This window comes from Pelodiscus sinensis, chromosome 7 (genome assembly GCF_052426305.1).
Source record: "Pelodiscus sinensis isolate ZL-2025 chromosome 7, ASM5242630v1, whole genome shotgun sequence".
Lineage (NCBI taxonomy): Eukaryota > Metazoa > Chordata > Testudines > Trionychidae > Pelodiscus > Pelodiscus sinensis.
Window position 1 is genome coordinate 68,850,997 of NC_143058.1, and position 20,791 is coordinate 68,871,787.

At 38.1% G+C, this 20,791-nt stretch overlaps 1 protein-coding gene across 2 annotated transcripts in view; it reads left to right on the forward strand.

The window, feature by feature from the left end:
* GLS (glutaminase) overlaps positions 1-20,791 on the forward strand; it is a 120,935-nt gene that overhangs the window by 39,617 nt on the left and 60,527 nt on the right. For both annotated transcript variants that reach the window (XM_075934201.2, XM_075934202.2), the window contains exons 7-9: positions 5,888-5,946; positions 16,097-16,129; positions 16,540-16,598. In XM_075934201.2, coding sequence (XP_075790316.1) covers positions 5,888-5,946; positions 16,097-16,129; positions 16,540-16,598 — 151 coding nt within the window. The remainder of the gene's footprint in view (positions 1-5,887; positions 5,947-16,096; positions 16,130-16,539; positions 16,599-20,791) is intronic.

Consider the following 20,791-nt stretch of genomic DNA (forward strand, 5'->3'; position numbering starts at 1 on the left):
TTGATCTGCACAACCATATTAGAGGGAAAGAGAATCTATTCTGAATTGAGAGAAAGAAACATGCTTCTAATATGCTGATGCAGCCTGTATCAGCATTAATATTTGTCACATTTAAATTTGGCCGCTACACCCTGAGTAGTGTATTGAAGGCTATAATGATCGAGGGGACAAATCTGAATGCTGGGCACAAAGACTGCAAACTAGCTAGTGGGGAAGGGATATCAGGGTTTCTTCTTTGGAGTACTGTGCCTTTGGTAGATCTGAGGACATATTTGGTGCTTTTTGGGGTATAAATGTACCCGTAGGTACTTAAGACTACATTAATAATGTAGGAGGGGACTGAAAGGGCCTTGGTAGATTGGGTAAGTTTTTTCTTTCATCTCAGTTAACTTTGGCTACGTTTAATTTATCACATTTAATATTTGCCTGTATGGCATATATTTATTGACATGGTTTATCGGCATTTGGCAATTATTTTTTGTTAATCTGCTCCTTAAACTACATAGAAGAATAGTAATAATTTTGAAAAGCAAGGTGGGTAAGGTAACATCTTTTATTTGACCAATTTCTGTTGGTGAGAGACGAGTGTTTGAGCCACACAGAGCTCTTTTTCAGGTCTGGAAAATGTATTCTGAGCATCACAGCTAAATGCAAAGTAGAACAGATTGGTTAGCAAAAGTAGATAGCACGTATTCTAAGGTACAATTCAAGGATATTAACACCTTTGTAGTCATGTGACAAAAGGACTGTTATAAATCAGAAGTGATTGGTTAGGAAGGCCACAGGATTGGGGGGACAATGGCCATGTGATTCCTCCCTGCACATACCCTAGCCCAGGGGAAGGTCAGGACAGTGTCCCCCATCGCTCCTGCTTTGCCTTTGCCCTGCCTCTTCCTCTGATCTCTCTCCACCTGGCGTAGCACTGCCTTGCTCTGCTCCCCCGTCTCAACAGCATTGCTCCACTTCCCACTGGTGAGTGCTGGGGGTGGTCCTGCCCCTTCCTTGAATGAAGTGGCTGGGAGCCAGGGGAGCAGAGCAGTGTTGCTCCACTTCTCCCCATCACTGTAGATGAGTGTGGGGAGCCTGACCCCCGACTGCAGGCGCCAGGGTCCTCCCCACTAGGCTCTAGACCAGTGGTCTCCAACCTTTTTAAGCACAAGATTACTTTTTGAATTTAAGTGCAATCCAAGATCTTCCTCAAATCCAAATACCCTTGTCCCTTCTCTGAGGCCCTGCCCCTGCTCTTGCCATCATCTCTCCCTCCTCCATTCTTTCTCACTTTCACCAGGAAGGGATGTGGGTTGGGATTGCAGTCTCTGGTCTTGGATTAAGGGATTTAGAGTGTGAGAGGGGCTCCGAGCCGAGCTTGGAGCTGGCAGTTGTGGTGCGGCAGGGGCTCTAGATGCAGGCTCTGGGAGTGTGTTTGGATGCAGGGGTGCTCGGGACTCGGGCAGGGGCTTGGATTGCAGGAGGGGGCTTATGACCTGGGGTAATGTTTCACGATGTGGGCTATAACTGGGCACTGCTTATTTCAAGTGGCTCCTGGGTGGTGGTGCAGTGGGGCTAAGGCAGACTCGCCCCAGCCCTGGCCCTGTACCACTTCCAAAAGCAGCCAGCAAACTCCATTCTGAGTCCTGTTGTGCCCCCTGCCTTGCTCTGTGGACATAGGATACAGGGTGGGAGAAGGGGGTACCTTGACATCATGGCTCCTCTTCTCCCTCCCCTGCCCTACTCAGCAAGCAGGAGGGTCCTGGGAATGAGGGGAGGCAGCTCCAAGACAAAGGGCAGGACATGTGCAGTAGTAAGGGAGAGGGGCAGCTGAAAAGCCAGCACTTCATAGCCTGTTGGCCAAACAAATCATGATCACCTGTCAGAGGCTCCAAGATCTACCAATAGATCCCAATCTACTGATTGGTGACCACCGCTCTAGACCAAACAGAAAATCTGGTTCCTTTCCCTTTTCACTCACATTTCTCTCTCACGTGCATTACAAATTAGAGACAATGGATTTCAGGAAACCTCAAAGAGCTGATAGATAAGGTCCCATGGGAGGCAAGACTGAGAGGAAAAACAACTGAAGAGAGTTGACAGGTTTTTCAAAGGGACATTTTATTAAGGGCCCAAAAGCAACCTATTCTGATGCATAGGAGAGATAGAAAATATGGCAAAAGACCGCCTTGTCTTAACCAGGAGATCTTGCATGCTCTAAAAATAAAAAAGGAGTCCTATAAAAAATGGAAGCTAGGACAAATTACAAAGAATGAATATAGGCAAACAATACAGGAATACAGGGGCAATATTAGAAAAGCAAAGGCACAAAACAAGCTAAAACTAGCTACAGGTATAAAGGGAAACAAGAAAACATTCTATATATTAGAAGCAAGAGGAAGACCAAGGACAGGGTAGCCCACTGGTCAGTGAGGAGGGAGAAACAGTAACAGGAAACTTGGAAATGGCAGAGATACTTAATGACTTCTTGGTGAAGTCCGAAACAAAGAAGTCTGATGAAGGAATGCCTAACATAGTGTATGCTAGTAGTAAGGGGGTACGTTTAGAAGATAAAATCAAAAAAGAAGTTAAAATCACTTAGAAAAGTTAGATGTCTGCAAGTCTCCAGGGCCTGATGACATGCACCCTAAAATACTCGAGGAGGTATCTGAGCCTCTAGCTATCATCTTTGGAAATCATGGAAGACAGGAGAGATTCCAGAAGACTGGAAAAGGGCAAATATAGTGCCCCTCTATAAAAAGGGAAATAAGAACAACCCAGGAAACTACAGACCAGTCAGTTTAACTTCTGTGCCAGGGAAGATAATGCCTTAGCCCCACTGCACCACCACCCAGTAATTAAGGAAATCCTCTGCAAACACTTGGAAGATAAGGTGATAGGGAACAGCCAACATGGATTTGTAAAGAACAAATCAGGTCAAATCAATCTGATAGCTTTCTTTGATAGGATAACAATTCTTGTGGATAAGGGAGCAGTGGTGGATGTGGTATACCTAGACTTTATAAACTAGGCAAATATAACTTAGATGGGGCTACTATAAGGTGGGTGCATAACTGACTGGTTAACTGTTCTCAGAGTAGTTATTAACGGTTCACAATCCTGCTGGAAAGGAGTAACAAGTGGGGTTCTGTAGGGGTCTGTTTTGGGACCAGTTCTGTTCAATATCTTCATCAGCTATTTATATCGGCATAGGGAGTACGCTTATTAAGTTTGCAGATGATATCAAGCTGGGAGGGGTTGCGACTGCTTTGGAGGACAGGGTCATAATTCAAAATGATCTGGACAAATTGGAGAAATGGTCTGAGGTAATCAGGATGAAATTTTAGAAGGACAAATGCAAAGTGCTCCACTTAAGAAGGAACAATCAGTTTCACACATACAGAATGGGAAGCGACGGTCTAGGAAGGAGTATGGTAGAAAGGGATCTCGGGGTTATAGTGGACCACAAGCAAAATGAGTCAACAGTGTGATGCTGTTGCAAAAAAAGCAAACATGATTCTAGGATGCATTAACAGGTATGTTGTGAGCAAGACACGAGAAGTCATTCTTTTACTCTACTCTACACTGGTTAGGCCTCAGTTGGAGTATTGTGTCCAGTTCTGGGCACCACATTTCAAGAAAGATGTGGAGAAATTGGGGAGGGTCCAGAGAAGAGCAACAAGAATGTTTAAAGATCTAGAGAACATGACCTATGAAGGAAGACTGAAAGAATTGGGCTTGTTTAGTTTGGAAAAGAGAAGGTTGAGAGGAAACATGATAGCAGTTTTCAGGTATCTAAAAGGGTGTCACAAGGAGGAGGGAGAAAAATTGTTCTTCCTGGCCTCTGAGGATAGAACAAGAAGCAATGGGCTTAAACTGACGCAAGCGAGGTTTAGGTTGGTCGTTAGGAAAAAGTTCCTAACTGTCAGAGTGGTTAAACACTGGAATAAATTGCCTAGGCAGGTTGTGGAATTCCCATCTGTGGAGCTATTTAAGAATAGGTTAGATACATGTCTATCAGGGATGGTCTAGACAGTACTGGGTCCTGCCATGAAGGCAGGGTACTTGACTCGATGACCTTTCGAGGTCTCTTCCAGTCCTCGTCTTCTATGATTCACAGATTGTTGCAGTAAGCCCTACATCCATTGTCTCTATTTAGTTCATGATTTTTGACTTATGACTAGCAGACTTATGAATTTAAGCTTCCCAGGGTTGTCTTTTTTTGAAAGTGTGCAGGTTTCTTTTGTGTGTCAGGACTGAAAGGTCAGGTATAGAGTGATCACTTTGTAAAAAGTGTTCACCCACAGGTGGTAGACTGTTCTTTGTTTTCCATCATTTTCCTGTGAGAGTGCATTTGAGACTGATTGTCAAGTTTCATTAGTAGCTGTTGGGAGATGTATATATGCACTCAGCAAATATAACTTGTTGTGTTGCATGTGTGTAGGAGCCATAGATCTTGAAAGGTGTGTTGGGGGTGGATGGGCATTCATCATTGCAGCAGTAGAGGTATGTCTTCAGATTTTGTTTTGGAAGGGTCTGGTGCCAGTTGAATTTGGTGTTTGTTGTCTGTAGGGAGCTTGTTCCTGATTAAGTCGGGGGTATGGGAGTTGGAGGCCACAAGAGAGGGTTCAGAAAACAGTTCTTTCAGAATAGGGTCCCCATCAATTATGGTTTATAATTTGATGCCCTGTATGAGTTCCAGTATTGGGTGGCAGGTGACAGGTAATGGGAGGAGGCCAGATCGGGTTTTATTTCTATATACAGATTGAACTTCTCGAACCAATTCACTGCATAACATTTTAATTTGTACTCATGTAGCCAGTTCTTTTTATGTAGACAGTTGTACTGTTAGGCAAATACCTAGATAGGTTGATGACCCCCCACGAGACTCCAGAGTTGAGAATCACTGCATAAAAACATTTTTAGATCAATTTGTAATCTATTTAGTATGGGCTATGCTAGTTTTGTTTAGTGCTAATTTTTTATCAGAACCCCATGGAGTAAGTCAGACATGTTAGTATTTGTTTAATACAAGTCGGAAGCCTAAGTACGCTATGTTCACTTAGTCTGAGGACACTTGGTTTAAAAAATAGGCATTAGTTCTGTCTGTGGTATTAATATACACTCTTGAAACCAGTATCAGTATTACATAATTGCTCTCATTAAATGTGCTAGCTAGAATAAATTTGCGAGCTTTCCCTGTGTAGTTAGTATATAAATAGTAGCAAGTCAATGGCATTTACCTATTACCAATTTTACTTCTCTTACAGCTAACTCAGGGATTCACTAATAAAATCTATTATGTGTGTATATATACAATCTGGGTTTGACAATTGCTTGAAAGATTCTGCGTTCATACATCAATTAATGTGGTGTTTAGCCACGTGTTTCCTAATGTATGGATAATAGATTTGTTATCCAGTAAATGTAACTTAGAACAAGTTAGGGAATAAGCTTTTTCACAGTTTTCAGAGCAGTGTATGTATTAGATCAGTAACAAAAGAAAAAGACATATTCAGAATGTAGAGAGTGCAGTGATACTGATACACCTATTAGCAAAGTGGAAAGGCATGTCACACAAGATTTTTGGCTGTGGTACACCGCAGCTGTCAAGTCATCTAGTGTTGTGATGTGTCTCCCTTCATGAAGAGAAGTATGCTAAAGGTTCTACAGCAATGCTCTTGTAAACTGGAAAAAAAAAAAGCTCTATATGTTGCTCAAGTATATAATGTTGGTTAACAGTATTGTAATTTATGATTACAATAAAATAAAATAGCCATAGCTTCAAAAACATGTCTAACTTTTACTTGGATGTATTGGCCGATTTTAATTTTGTTTGAAACAAGTCTGAACGTCAGCCATTGGGATGTATGTTAATTGAAATTTTTTAATTTCACAGACAAGCCTCACAATCCTATGGTGAATGCTGGAGCAATTGTGATCACTTCTTTAATCAAGGTAAAACAGTCACACTTTGTTTTATTCTGAGTATCCCATTAGAATGTGGAAAATTAGCTTAGCAGTCAGTAGTGCTTGTACATTTAATATATGTGTATAGATAAGTCTAATTGGAAGCATGCAAATCTTGTCTAATTTGCATAATAAGCACTTCAAAACAAGGGTATCATTAAAATTTGTATTGATGATTTCTGAAAGATATCATGATCTGATCCAGATTCAACTGATCCAGATTCAACTGAAACACTGCTACATCTTCTGTATATAATTTTATTTTTATTGTTTTACCCATCTAGTTAGCTTTTTTGTATGCTGGGCAAAGCAGACAGATGGATAAGATTGAAATCGTTTAGTGCAGTTTTGTTACGAGAAATGTCTTTTAGTCATCATCAGAGGCTTAAGAGTTAGGGATGTAAAAAACATTTACTTTTTTAACTTAAAAATCCTACACGTGCTGCAGACTGGCTCCCTGGCTTTATACTGCACAGCTCATAGTGCAGAGTGGAAGCTGACTCTTCCGGGAGCAGAGCTGGGAGCCGACGTGTAACAGAAATCAATACACTGATGCTTATCAGTTACCTTTTTATATCAAGGGTGGGGAACCCTTTTTGGGTTGGGGCCACTGACCCACAGAAAAATCAGTCGGGGGCTGCACACGAGTGAGAAGTAAAAACATCCCCCAGCCTCTCCCTGATGTGGCCCCAGACTGAGAAGGAGAAAGACACTCCACACATTTCCACTTCTACACCAGACCTATGGGGGCCCAGCCTAGTAGTTTATGTGCTCCAGCCCCTCTGTGGCGGCAGGGGGGCTGGAGCACCAGTGTGGACTCCCCAATGCTGAGAGGGCCCTGAGCCTCGGGGACTGGATCCAGGCAAGCTCAGGGCTATATCTGGCCCTCAGACCTGATCCCCACCCCTGATTTAAATGGTTAAACTCTTACATATCAAGAGTACATCCTCAGAAATTCGCTAAATTTTCTCTTGCCTAATGAGAGAGTTTACTCCTGAACTTAGATTTTCTCCTGTCTTGTAGAGAAGTACAATAGGATTATTTTTCCTTTCATGGTAAAATTAGAGTGCTTTACCATCTATATATCCTTTATAGGAGCTGCACAACTAAATTCCATGCTTTTATATTAAATGTGCCTACAATTATCCTCCTATGTATTTAAATCACTTTTTACTATCTATATTATTTGGTATTGCTTTGAACCTAAAATGTCCACTTTCTCAAATAAGTGGTTGGAAACTAACAGCTATGCGTGTTTCCATAAGTAAATATTAGATTATATATCAGATATTGCTGTTGGGCCATGTTCCTACATAAATGCATGTTTGCTTTGAAAGGTGGGGTTCTTCCCTTGGCGTGGGTTTGCAGGTGTAAGTTGTAGATGAGATGGATTGTATGCTGATGTACTCAGACCTTGTCCACATTAGACTTTAAAACAATATAATATTGCTTAGAAGTATGAATAAGCCATGCCCTGAGTGACTTCAGTTATGCCACCTGAGTGCTGTTGTAGACATGACTGTCAGTGGGAGATCTTCTCTTGCCAACATAGCTGCCACTGCTTTTTGGGACTAGCATAATTAAATCAGAGGGAGTGCTCTTTCCCATTGACTTATAGTGCTGCCCGTGTAGATGCTCTAGAGGTTCAGCTGTGCTGCTTTAAGTGTGGTAGTGTAGACAAAACCCCAGTGTAAATCATACCATAGTTTTGATGTAGAAAATTTAACACTAGGTATGTAACTTTTCCAAGCATGACTTCTTAATTTGTTTTACATTGGATTTATTACATTTGGAAACTCATTTAGCCTCTGCCTGCAAAATGCTAGTTATGAAAGATTCCTCCTTATTTTGTATCATGATTTTCTGCTATTTATATTAAACAAGGTGTAAAAATTCTTGCTTAAAGACGTTTATCTTTAATAGCTATAGGTGAAAGAAAATGGCCTTAAGTATAACAGGTAAATGTATTCATGATTTAGTTTTTCTAAAGGTTTCACTGAGCACTGAAATTCATGTTGGCAAAAATTAGTTTTAACATCTACATTTGTAAAAGCTGTTAAAATGTTCCTCCTCCTAGAGTGTGCCTTATTGGTCACTGTTCTGACAAAAGAACAGCATGTAACTATTTGGAATGCACCAATATAGAGTTCTTGATAAATGGTATATTTATGTGGCTACAATAAATCTTAGTTTTTAGTGCATGTAATCGTGATACTTGTTTTAAAAATGCTGTAATATTTTTATAGACCAAATTGCATTACACTGAGAGGTTTGCTTGTAATAATTGCACATCTGAGACACATACCATATTATCACTTCATTTTTTTCAGTGACAATATCTAAATCATTTCATGTACTGCTTCCACTAAGCTGCTATTTAACATTTCAATAATTAATAATAATTTCTTTGAAAATTATATTTGGGATCAACAGGTACAAAACATTAACTGCTTATATTTTGGCAGATAACTTATAGTCTACAATTTAGCTGTCTTGCATATGAATTGTGTTTTTAAAAAAAAAAAAAATTTGGATAATCCACTGACAAACTTAAATTTGGATATAACCTATATACAGTAAAACTCCAGTAGTCCGGCATCCAGTAGTCTGGCACTCCTGATAGTCCGGCATCAAAACGGCAAGAGCCTAGTGAGTGAGCTTCGGCAAAAAATGAGTCACAAGGTAACAGCGGCAGCAGGTGAACTGAGCAAAAAGAGTAAAAAAGACTTAACCTAAAACATTACAGTATACAGTACAATAAAAGAGGTTAAGAACACTTTATATACAGTATATAATGTATACAGTGTATATATATATAACCAGTTTATAGTACCTCCTGATAGTCCGGCATATTTGATAATCCGGCACCACCTAGGTCCCATATATTCCGGATTATTGGAAGTCTACTGTATAAACTTTTCTTAAACACACTGGTAAATAAAAGCCTTATGTTGCCCTCAGTTTACATGCATTCACTATCAGGATCCATAGGAATTGCTAATATTTATTGAGGACCATGCATGGACTTTGAAATCTGGCAGTTAAATGTCTTTTACGTTGTCTTAAATGGCATCAAATATTTGATAAAATTACATGAGATTCATATGCCAGCATATCAGGAGGTATGGAGAGACTGTTGGTGTATTTCAAAATTCTGACCAGCTTTTATCTTTGTGGTGAAACTGTTACTACCTTCACATGTAAGGGCTCCTTGATTTCATGTGTTAATTTTCTAAACTATTAAATTATTCTAAATAATACAGCAAATACAATGCACTGAATGTGTCAGTAAAGAGAAAAAGCTGGGTATTTACCTCAATTCTTGTGCATGATTATCATTAGTATGGGTACCGTATTTCAGCGAATATGCCCCCCCCCCAAATATACCTCATGGTTTTTGCTATTTGAGTTAAAAAACCCCAACCTGTATAGCCCACAGGAGAGATTCCATGGATAAAGCACCTGTAATCACCTGTTAATGAGCTGCAGCTGATGAAGGTAATGCAGAGCACCTGTATTCAACTGTTTATGAGCTGCAGTTGATAACACCAAGCAGTAAGGGGTGTATATAACACCTTTGAACAACACCGCTTTTCAATTCATTTGTTCCTTCATTGGTTTTAACTTCTATTTTAAATTTTTAAACTTTAAACCTTTACACTTTTCAATCTTTTTAAAGCTTTTAGAAATGCCTAAGTGCAAATCATACGTGGCCGATTTTAAATTGTGTGTAGTGGCTTTTCCAAAGGACAATGGAAACAGAGCTGCAGGCAGAAAGTATTCAGTGAACGAAAAGTCTGTTTAGGAGTGGATTTTTTTTAATAAATTTTACCATAACTTTCTCTATTATTAAATTAAAATATGCTGCTTTTCTCAAGGAAGTGTCAGTATTGTTGTCTTTACAGTAAAAAAAACAAAAAACAAAAAACCCTTTATAACTCGTGCATGAGTATAGCCTGTGAGGGAGGTGCGGGGTTTGTAAAAACTAATATAACCCGCAGGTTATATTTGCTAAAATACGGTAGATGCAGATTGAAGAAAATATGTTAAGGTGAATTTTTTACTGGACAAGAATTGTTGCTGACATAAGTAACGCTTTAAGGGAAAAATTCTGCCTTTGGGATCACACGCACAACTCTGACTATAATTGGAATTGTATACGTCTTGGAAAAGAATATAGAGCTGATATGTAGTTGGGGGTTCGCAATTTAGTATATTTCTTATGTACTGTTAACATTAATATGTTTTTCTTACTAAGCATAACGGCATTATGTTTTAAAAGCTTACATAGCAGCCCAGCTGTAGAATACCAGTAGTTATGCTGGTGTCTTTAAAATTTGGTGTATTAACTCGGGCTCTATTCTAACTGTACTTACATTCCACATAACTATTTGAGAGATTTAAACCATATAAAAGTGCTTTAGTTTTGGGGTTCTAAATCTTTCCTGCTGCTGACTGGATCTTAATAAATGGGCTGTTAGACCATATTCCCACCACTTATGATTGGGCAGCCACTTTGCTTTATATGTGTAATCATATAACGTCATAGTGATAATTACAACAGTTGTTCATATGGCAAAGCAATATTAGGAAAGTACTTATTACCAGTTAGCTGTCTTTTGTGAAATAGAGATTTTGAAACATAGAGATGCAGCACCAGTGTAACTAGCAGTTTTCTGCAGACTACCAATGGTTCATTGTTGGAGAGATACATATGTATCTAGTATAAGTGACCTTGGCCTCAGAGGGCAACAGTTCAAATAATTGACATATCCCTGACTGTAAAACTCCTAATATGTGAGTGTTCAGTTACATCGGTGACTGGATCTCCATTTATAACCTAACAAGACAGATAAACTTCTTTGGAAAAACAGAACATGTGGAATCCAGGACAAACCTCATTAGAACTTAAGGAGGAATGGATCTTTTATGGAAGGGGAAGGAAGATAGGATGGCTGTTGAAAGAATTGCCAGAGGAGAAGAAATTGATTGAGAAACTGATCACGGTGTAGGGTTTCCAGGTGTCCTCTTTTTTTTGGAACACCCAGTTGAACACAAACCCTGGAGGCTCTGTTCAGTTCTACTGACTGGAGTGTTAAAAGTCTAGCTGGTGTGGGCCTTAAAGGCTCTCTACCTGGTTCTAAGTGGCTCTCAGGAAGCAGACAGCATGTTTTTCTAGCTCCTGGGGCTATGGCTGGCCATGACAATTCTGTATGCTGCCTACACCCTGAGCACTGGCTCCACAGCTTCCATTGGTCAGGAACCAAGGCCAGAAGGTACTATGGGGGCAGTGTCTTTGGCAGGAGCAGTGCACAGCACTCCTTGGCCACTCCTGTGCCAGGGAAGGGAAAAGAGTTGGATGCTCCATGAAGTCCAGCCTTCTCTTCCAGTTGAAATGGGAAACATTTAGATACTGCAGTAATGGGTGCCATCAAAAGTCCTTGGAACAAAAGTTCCAAAGGATTATCGGCATAGGTATAAAAATGAAGATCAGGATAGAAGTGAATATACATCCTCAGCTAAACTTAAATGACCTGCAGAAAGATAAGATGAGCAAGTAAGCTGCTTCATATACACTTCTTGAAATTAAGCACATAAATTACTGTTATCCCACAGTATTACATGTGTTGTAAGTATTCTGACATTACCTTTGTAGAAAGCTGTGAATCATTAAAGAAATGGGACTGTGGTTAAAGAGAAATATAGCTGATAGTACCATAATCCTGTTAAGTACCACTATACAACTGTTAGATTCATAGAAGTTTTGAAGACACGTTTTCATATTCCATCCTCATACTATGTGATCAGAAAAGTCTCTGCTTTTCCTCTAGTATAGCTAATCGTATAATTACTTCTGATTGTCTGACACATTTAAATAGGTGTATATTTGTGAATTTGAAAACATGTATTCACATGATCATAGAAATGCCCAAGATTTTTGGCTTCTCTTCTACTTGGGTATTTGTTCATGCTGTTACACCTCTCTTCTGTTAAGATTTGTGAATCCTGATGCAATGGTTTGTAAATATTCACATTCTTTTGTCTGTTTTTTATTATGACACATTACAACTAGAGTAAATTTCAAGCTTCATGTTACATTTCAAGTTGAACTTCTCTAGGCTGCTGTCTTTGGTCCGGCAACATCTGGGGGGTCTTGCATGATTTTCAGTTAGCCAGAGATCCACTTACGATAAGGTGGCCAATTTTCCTACAGTCCCATAAAGTTTTACTTCTACTAGTCCTGGCTCTGTGTTCTGTGCTGTTATTAGCTCTTTTTTTTACCTGAAATGTCTTCTAAGAGCCCAGTAAGTAGTGGAAGTGTTGGTATTGCAGCTAGACAATATTGACTACCGGTGAGCCTCAAATTCTCTGGTTTGGCACCAGTTAGGCCCCAAGGGTGCCATACTAAAGAAGATCAACCTATAGTTGGTATAGAATCTGCTCTGTAGTGCTGTGTCCAAAATTATCAGATATATTCAATACTTACATTGAGGACACACAAAAGTTTCTTAAATGTATTTATATATAATATACATGGCAGATCAAATATTATCTGACATTGTACTCCCAAGTATTTCAGAGGTGCAATATTAACACTAAGCAATAAGGCAGAATTTTCAGAACATGCACAGATTAACCAAAAAAGAGTGCAAGTACAGTAAGCTAGAACAAAGCCATTAAAAGGTAAATTGGTGTATTCAAATGCAAAAATTGCTGCTGTACTTAAAATAGTGTCAGTATTTGCGTTTTCTGGGGGCTTTATAAAAACATAATTATAGCATTCTGCTTTGCTGACATTTGTCATGTCAAGTCTTCACTCGAGTACATTTTATCAAGATCTAAAATTGTTAGAAAAACATTTAAACACACCTATGTTTTAACTGCATTAGTTCTTTCACATTAAGAAATGAAGTGACTGGATTAATAAAAACAATAATTTGGCAACGAAATTATATTACATTATGGTCTAATCAACTGCATCTCAAATGTTAATGAAAAGTCATTTTTCATTAGATAAGTTTTATATGGGTTTATTTTTGGATTCTTGAGAAGCATTTTACAACTCTGTTTTGCCATGCCAAGTACATGGGCGCTTATATTCTTATGCTCTGTATTACAGAAACTAAATGCTCTTATTCAATTAGTATTTACTAAGTAGAAGAATTTTTATCTTAAAATAAGAACAAACTTCCACACAATGTTTTTTCTTAAAGCAATTAAATTAATAAGAAGCCCCTGCTCTCCTTCCCATTCCCAACATGTTTATAACCACTAAGGTTCTAACACAAATTGATAAGCAAAAAAATCAAAGTTAGGATTTCCAGCTATAACTCATTCATTGTGTGTTTTGTGTGCTTAAAATATTAAGATGGAAACAGTCTGATAAGGAATTTCAGAGTTGTTACACACAGCTCTTAAAACCCATATATTTCTATTTAAACTGTTTTGTATTCATTTATAAATGTTTGTTCATATGTATATATGCAGTTATATAGAAAATATACACACAGGTATGTATACAATGTGTGTATATGTGTAATACGAATGTTTCTGAAGATGTTGCATGGAACATTTCATTAGCAATCTAGGTAGATGAATTGCTTACGAAGCTTTTAAAAATATAAATTAACTTGATTTTCCAGTGTTAATTAAAGCAAAGTCATGTAAAACAGTAAAGAGGCCTTCCTGTCTTTCACTGTTTAAGTTGTTGAAAATAGCTTCAAAATTCTATAACTAAATTTTAGTATCTGTATTTGAACTTCAATCATATGTATTTTCAATGTGGCCTGTTAATTTAGAAGATGGGTAGTATGCTTCCTTTATCTCTACAAATAAAAACTGAAGTTGTGGTAGTGATCTACTGTAGTCATCAACACACAATGGAAATAAAACATTTTGTTTTTTTCTAAGTTATTGCATATTGTAGGCTCCAATTATGTCACCTGTGCAAATACTTTAAGCATATGAATAGCCTCATTGAATTCAGTTGGGCTGCTTGTGTGCTCAGAGTCAGTAATGCATGTGTGCAGAATCAGAGTCTTAAATGTACATCATCTGGTCAACATGATCATTAATGTACAGAAGATGCTGTGTAAAAGTGATTATCTTCTGCAGTGGTAAATCAGATGGTGCTTATTAAAAACACTATTTTTTTTAAAAATGGTGAAATGAAAATAGTACTGATGTCATATCTGACTTTTGCCCTTCATGTTTATATTTTGTTAGTAAAATTAGTTTATTAAATGTAAAGGATTTTTTTCAGTTGGGCAAAAAAAGAACCAAAATACTGTATATTTGTATTTTTGCACAAAGCATGATCTTTCTCCTTTACCTTTTTTAAACAAAACCATAACTTATTTCAGTTTATTTTAAATGTCTAACCCTATGATTATTGATGCAGCATCTCTTCACTAATGCTGACCCAATTTCCCAAAAAGATGTTCATTGTGCATTTAAAAGGTTGAAAAGGTTTTTGTGGCTTAAATGTTGTTACATATTTTACAGCATTAGGATCTATGGAATATTTTGACAACTGCAACAGTTCAATGAAGTTGGTAATTTCTTCTTTTAATTATTTTTCATTGAACAGATTTGGCATTACTTTTTTAAGGCTTGTATTCTGGTATATTATACAAAACATTTTGATGAAATGTGATTTTTTTTTTAAGTATAACTTACTTATTATTTAGCTAGAGATTATTGGCTCTGAATAAAATTGATTACCTTTTATTTTATATGTGTAAGGGACCATTGACACAATTTTGGCACAGCAGCATGGTATTGCTTTCAACTAGTGATCATTCATACATCTGACTGCACATCCTCTTATATATGAGCTGATACATAGGGCTTCATAGGCTGTGTGCAACATCTTAATCCATTTGTAGAGTGGGAAATTGGCTTTATGCATTTCATTAAGTAAAATAATGGTACATGCAAAACTTACACTTTTTTATTTTTTCTATACTAAATGTAGTGTGAGTAAAGTTTCTTGGGCTGCTCGAGGTAATCTTTTTGGCTAATGTATCTAGGACTATATTTAATACTCAAGTGGTTTATAAAACAAACCTCAGATTTATTGTTTCTGTTAGTTTAGATGAAGCCATTTGATTCAATTTCAGATTTTTAATCCACTGTTTTTATAAACTTAAAATGAAGCTGCTTGGCTTTTTCAAAACAAGTAAAATACATGAGCTTTCCCCTCTCTCCCTCCCCTCCCCCCCCAATACAAAGTTATGGCAGGTCACTTATCAGAAACTGAGATAAGGACCAATACATCTTTCACTGATATTTAGCAAATTTAAGAAAACATGTTTTAAAAAGTCCCCTAAAAACTATTTTAATAAAATTAGTGCAATAAGATTTGACAGTTTTCCTTATGTTGCTTAGGAAAACGTTGATGTAGTTTTAAGTTTCTAAAGTGGTAGCTTTTGAGTAATACCATATTTAGCTAACCAAATAATCAGTTTCTTTATAGGATACTTACCTTAAATCTCAATTTAAGTGCAAATCTGTTTATAGTAAAGGTAACACTTTATTTTAAGTTTTCTGTCTGAATTAAATTTTTAACATGAAACCTAACCATAGGAAACACTTCATGGCCTGAAGTCTGAATTTTTCTGGCCTGAAGTCTGAATTTTTCTGTGCTCAGTGCTAATATAAAATAAAACAAGATCTTTACTCTTTTTTATACGTATAATCCAGTGTTTTGTTCATTGTAGGAACATTGATCACAATGAATTTGTGTCACGTATATTATTATTATTATTATTATTATTATTATTATTATTATACTATTCTTTGTCAATATGTTGTGTTGAATAGAGAGCACTTAAAATAAAGCATACCTTTCTTTTTGTTTAACTCATCCCCTGTATTCAGGGTATTTGATAAAAACATCTTGTAGCTTTCTTTGTATAAATGTTTTCTAAGTTATTTATGCTTACCTTTTAATTAGGGTTTTTCTTGTAATTATATTAATATAGAAAATATTTGTAGTATTTTATATTTAAGTAGCTTTATACATTTACATTTTTATTAATTATATAAAACTAAAAACCCCCTAATATGCTACATGAACTTCTGACTTTTTTTTGTATGTTAACAATTCTTGTAAATATCTCTTCTTTCCTTTCAGCAAGGAGCAAATAATGCAGAAAAATTTGACTATGTAAGTGAATATTAAAACATTCTGTTGCTGTTTAGCATATTTAGATTTGGTGCTACAGTGGCTCACATTGTCCTCATGGAATTTTTGCCTTTAAATTGCAGGTGATACTTAAGCAGTGTAAACAGCTATCTGATTTATAGAGATTTATTTAGAAATTCTAATGCGGTGGTGTCCAACACACTAGCAGCCATTAGACACTTGTGGTTATGTGGCTAGTTAAGTGTGGTTTGTTCGCTGTGGTAGTAACCACTATACTGGCTACTGCTTCAGAAATGGTTGGACACCATTGTTCTAATGGGTTTGAATGTATGCTCCCAAAACAGGTTCAGTTAAGGCCATGTTGAAAATTTGGTCTGAGTTATGATATTTTCAGATCTGAATATTTTTGGGATGCTTTTTATTTTTTATAGATGATGCAGTTTATGAATAATATGGCTGGTAACGAGTATGTTGGATTCAGTAATGCCACGTGAGTATTTTTGTTTTTGTTTGAGGTTTGGTGGTAAAATGTCTAAGGTGAAAGCTGAGCCCATCTTAAGCTCAGTGGAGACAGTTTATCCTTTATTTAAGAAAATATAACTTCATTCCTTATATGGTTTACGTTGTTCTGATCTAAATGTTCATTTTTGTGGTACTTAATGTACAACAGTCTCTTTGATAATAGTTTTGGTTAAATATTATGTACAACAATGGTTACTTCATATGTTTTGGAGAATTTCTCTTGAGTGCTGTTTAGATGAAAGCCTCACATCAAAACTGTGACACCCTGCCATTCATACCAAAAATGAAACTGCTCACTTTAACATCGGTGTACCAAAGGATTATAAACCATCCTTTTACATTTGTTATTCCTTTTGCTTTTTTTAAATTTATGTAATCTTTTAAAGAGCAAACCCCCTTATGGGAATCTTAGAATTGAGGATTCCTGCAAGAAAACAAGGCTTTTCTGTTACAAATTCAGAATTTCCACTGAGGCAGTGCTTCTATGAAAAACATAAGTGTGCTCCGTGGTGTTGGGGAATTGTGAATGCTGATGAGTTTGTGTGGGAGAGGGGAGATTGGTGATTATAATTTCCTGAGCATATTCGATACAGGAATCTTTAGTGTGGCAGCTGATAACTTTCATTTTAACTTCTTTAACTATGAGCTTAAATTTAATGGGAGAAAAGCCTAATTAAAAGTAGTGGATTGTCCACATATTTACCCAGCTCTTGCCTGCCCTGGCACTCTATTCAGATACTCAGACCACCACGTCAGCAACGTGCATCCTTGGGCCTCTGTTTACCTATTGACATGGAATTCAGCCTGATTCCTTTTTTTTCTAACTGTCAGATCCCTCTTCATTGTACTTGTGCATATCACAGGGAACTGTGTATTCATTATATTTAACTGTCATATGCCCTTTTCTGTTCTTTTACTGCCCGGCCTCTTTCAGTGTTACTTTTAAGAAAAGGATCTTTTGCTTTTGTCTCAATCTACTGGCCTACCTATAATTCAGTGTACATTATACTATATATACTTTATTGATAACCAATACATGTATATATTTGACTATTAATTCAGTTCTACACCTTAAATTAGATTTTGCACTGATAAAAGTATAATTAATTACTCTTCTACCAGAGTGAGACTGCTTAATCTAATTCAACTTTAATGAGAACTTAAAATTTATTCACTATACTGTCATTTCATGCAGAATTTTACCTTACATTTTTAAAAAATTGTATGTAAAATTCTGTGGTTACAAGGGTAACCTCTCTGTGTGAACCAAGTGTAAATTAATGTAGAATCTTTCCAACTCTGCAGAGAGAAGGTGCCTACGTCTTATATCTCAGAGTTTTGCTAAGCTGTAATAGTGTGACACAAATTATGCTAGCCATTTTTTACTGTTGATAAATCAAAATATTGTGGGCGGTGGTTAAACAATCAAGAATTATGTCTATTTCCTGTTGATGGGGGAAGCAATGAGCAACATAGGAGTCAGGCTCTGAAATTATTCATGAAGGGTGAGGACCCAGACAAGGGAAATTGAGGAAAAATAGAGTTGTGAAGGTCTCTCTGCCTTCTCCCTGTCAGATGCCAGGAAGCTCTAAAGGGGAGGGGGGGGGGGGAAGGTACATGGAGATTCTCATGCTCATGGGCGAGGACATAAAAATACAGAATGAACTAACTGCCGCCTTTTCCTTTCACCTGTCTCAAGGTATTGAGGCAGAAAGCTTGCTGTCAATACCTGTGTAATCTAGCTAGTACATTTGTTGTTAGCATTAGTTATTTTGGTTGGTTGGTTGGTTGGTTGGTTAGTATTTATGATTAGTCTGTTAGTAAATTAAGAGTAACAAAAAAAACTTTCCCAGGATGGTCTCCTTCAGGTCCCTGGGGTTAAAGTACTGCTCCTTATATTAGGGAGTCATGTTTGCCAGTGACAAGTTTGTAAAGAGTCTCTTCTGTCTTGGAGAATTGCATAATGCCTGAAAATTATGTGGTATGTAAATATTTTACATCCCAGTTCTTCAAGAAAGAGGGCAGACTGGAGATTGATTAGGGTCTGACACCAGGCCCATAAAACAATCAGACTGTTCACCTGCCTTTGTCCCACATAACACATTTCTCTGAAGCATGAGAATGTGAAATTTGCTTTTTTTTAAATGGGTTGTGTCCTGCGGCAACATGTAAATTGGTAAAGCCTGAGCGAAGACAGTCAGCAGACACCTAGAATGTAGGCAATATTAGGGGAAGATTTCTGACTTAGAGCATCTCAGAAAGTTGTTCTTACTCACTGCTTTTCTGAACCGTTGCAGCCTCTTGTTGCTCCCACAGAAGCTTATTCCTTGCACTGAGGACTTGGCACAGTCTCAAAGCCGTGAGACCGTACCTAGGCCTGTTTTCTCCCTGAGGAGGAACAAGAGGGGAGAGGAGCTTCTACTGCCCTTGACCTAGCAGACTCATTCAGCTGTCCCCCATCATTCTTATTGGTATTGCTGCAGGGCCCAGAACACCTTGCCATGGACCAATGCTTCCAAAGGTGAAAGCAGCGCTCCTCCACAGTCCAGCTGTCCCACCATGCTCTTTACACCCTCTCCCTCTCCCGGTTAATAGATGTTTAATATTTTTTCAAGCACTAGTTTTATGATATTTCTCACTTTGCAGTTATTTCAGGATATTGTGATGCTTCATTTTAGAAGCCGCAAGGTTTCCACCTCACTAAGCTGATTTAAAGCCAAGAATTCAGTTTTTGGGTCTTGGTGGTGACAAACGAGGGAATAGTCCAGTTATTACAGGGAACTTTCCTGGTTTATACACAACCACGGTGGAATTAACTAGTGAAAGTATCCAGTTCTTGCTTCCACTCCCTTTACCTAGCAGCCTGCCCGACCTTAAGGACCCCCTTTTACTCTCTTGGGTGGCAGTGTCTTCATAATCCTGACAAGAGTGGGCCAAAGATTCCTGGAAGGCTCGTTCACTTAGTCTGGCTTAGTACATGAGCTAAGCTGTCCCCACTCTGGGGTACTCTTTGCTTTGGATGCTTCCCTGACAAAGTGCTGATTACATTAAGGATGTAAGGGGCTAGTCAACTATCCAGTAAGCAAATGCTTATTGGGTAGTCCAATCGACTAGTCGATTCCCCCCTCCTTGCTGCCTCTATCAGATAGAGGCAGCAAAGCAGGGGGGGGTGGGGGCAGAAGTAGTATTTCAAAGTTGCAGTGCCACGTGGAACCAGAGGTCTGCTGGGGACTCCCCAGCTGATCCCAGGTTACACGGAAATGCCACGCGGAACCCGGAGTCAGTCCCACCTGACCCTGGGCTCTGCATGGCATTTTAAAGCAGCAGCGCCACATGGAGCTCGGGGTCAGTGGGGAACTCTGAGTTCCCCGCTGGCCCCAGGCTTCATGAGGGCGCTTCCGCTTTGAAATGCACAAGAGTTGCCACTGAGGATCCTTGTACATTTCAAAGCTGCCATGCCCATGTACAGCCCGGAGTCAGTGGAACTTCCTACTGTACCTGGGCTGCACACGGAGTTCCACATTCCTGATGGGGCTCTTGTACATTTCAAAGGAGGAATGTGGAACTTGATCGACTGATAGAAACTCCATCGACTACTCGACTAGTAAATTACTCAACAAAGACTGCTTTCAGTCTCAGGCTACTGATTTTCCATCAACATTACCATTTCTTTTGGTACTGGGAGATAACCAACCAAAACCCCTCACTAAGTTTTAGTAAGGGATCAACAGTCTCCTTACATGTAGCCTAAAATCAGAAATGTCCTCCTATTTGTATTGGTTGAATTTAGAAAGCTGTCTTACTTTAATCTCCTTATTTGCACATGATAGACACACTCCTTGTCCTGAGCAACATACAGTCTAATTTTAAGAAAAGATTTGACTTGAATGGGTTTAATGAATAACAGATCTGTTCTTGCATTCTTGAATTCATTAGTAATTTTACCACTAGTTTCAGTCGGGTAAGTTTGGACCAGAAGTTCAGAGGACAAGGGTAACAGTGTTGAAATGGTGTGGTTACAGACAGTAATAATTGCATAACTAGGTGATTCCAGTATATTTATTCTTTTTTAAATGCTTAATTTTTAACAAATGCAAAATTGTTCTTTTCAGAGCTCTCTACCTGTTTCTTTTTTGTTGACATCTGGCTTTGCCCATAAGT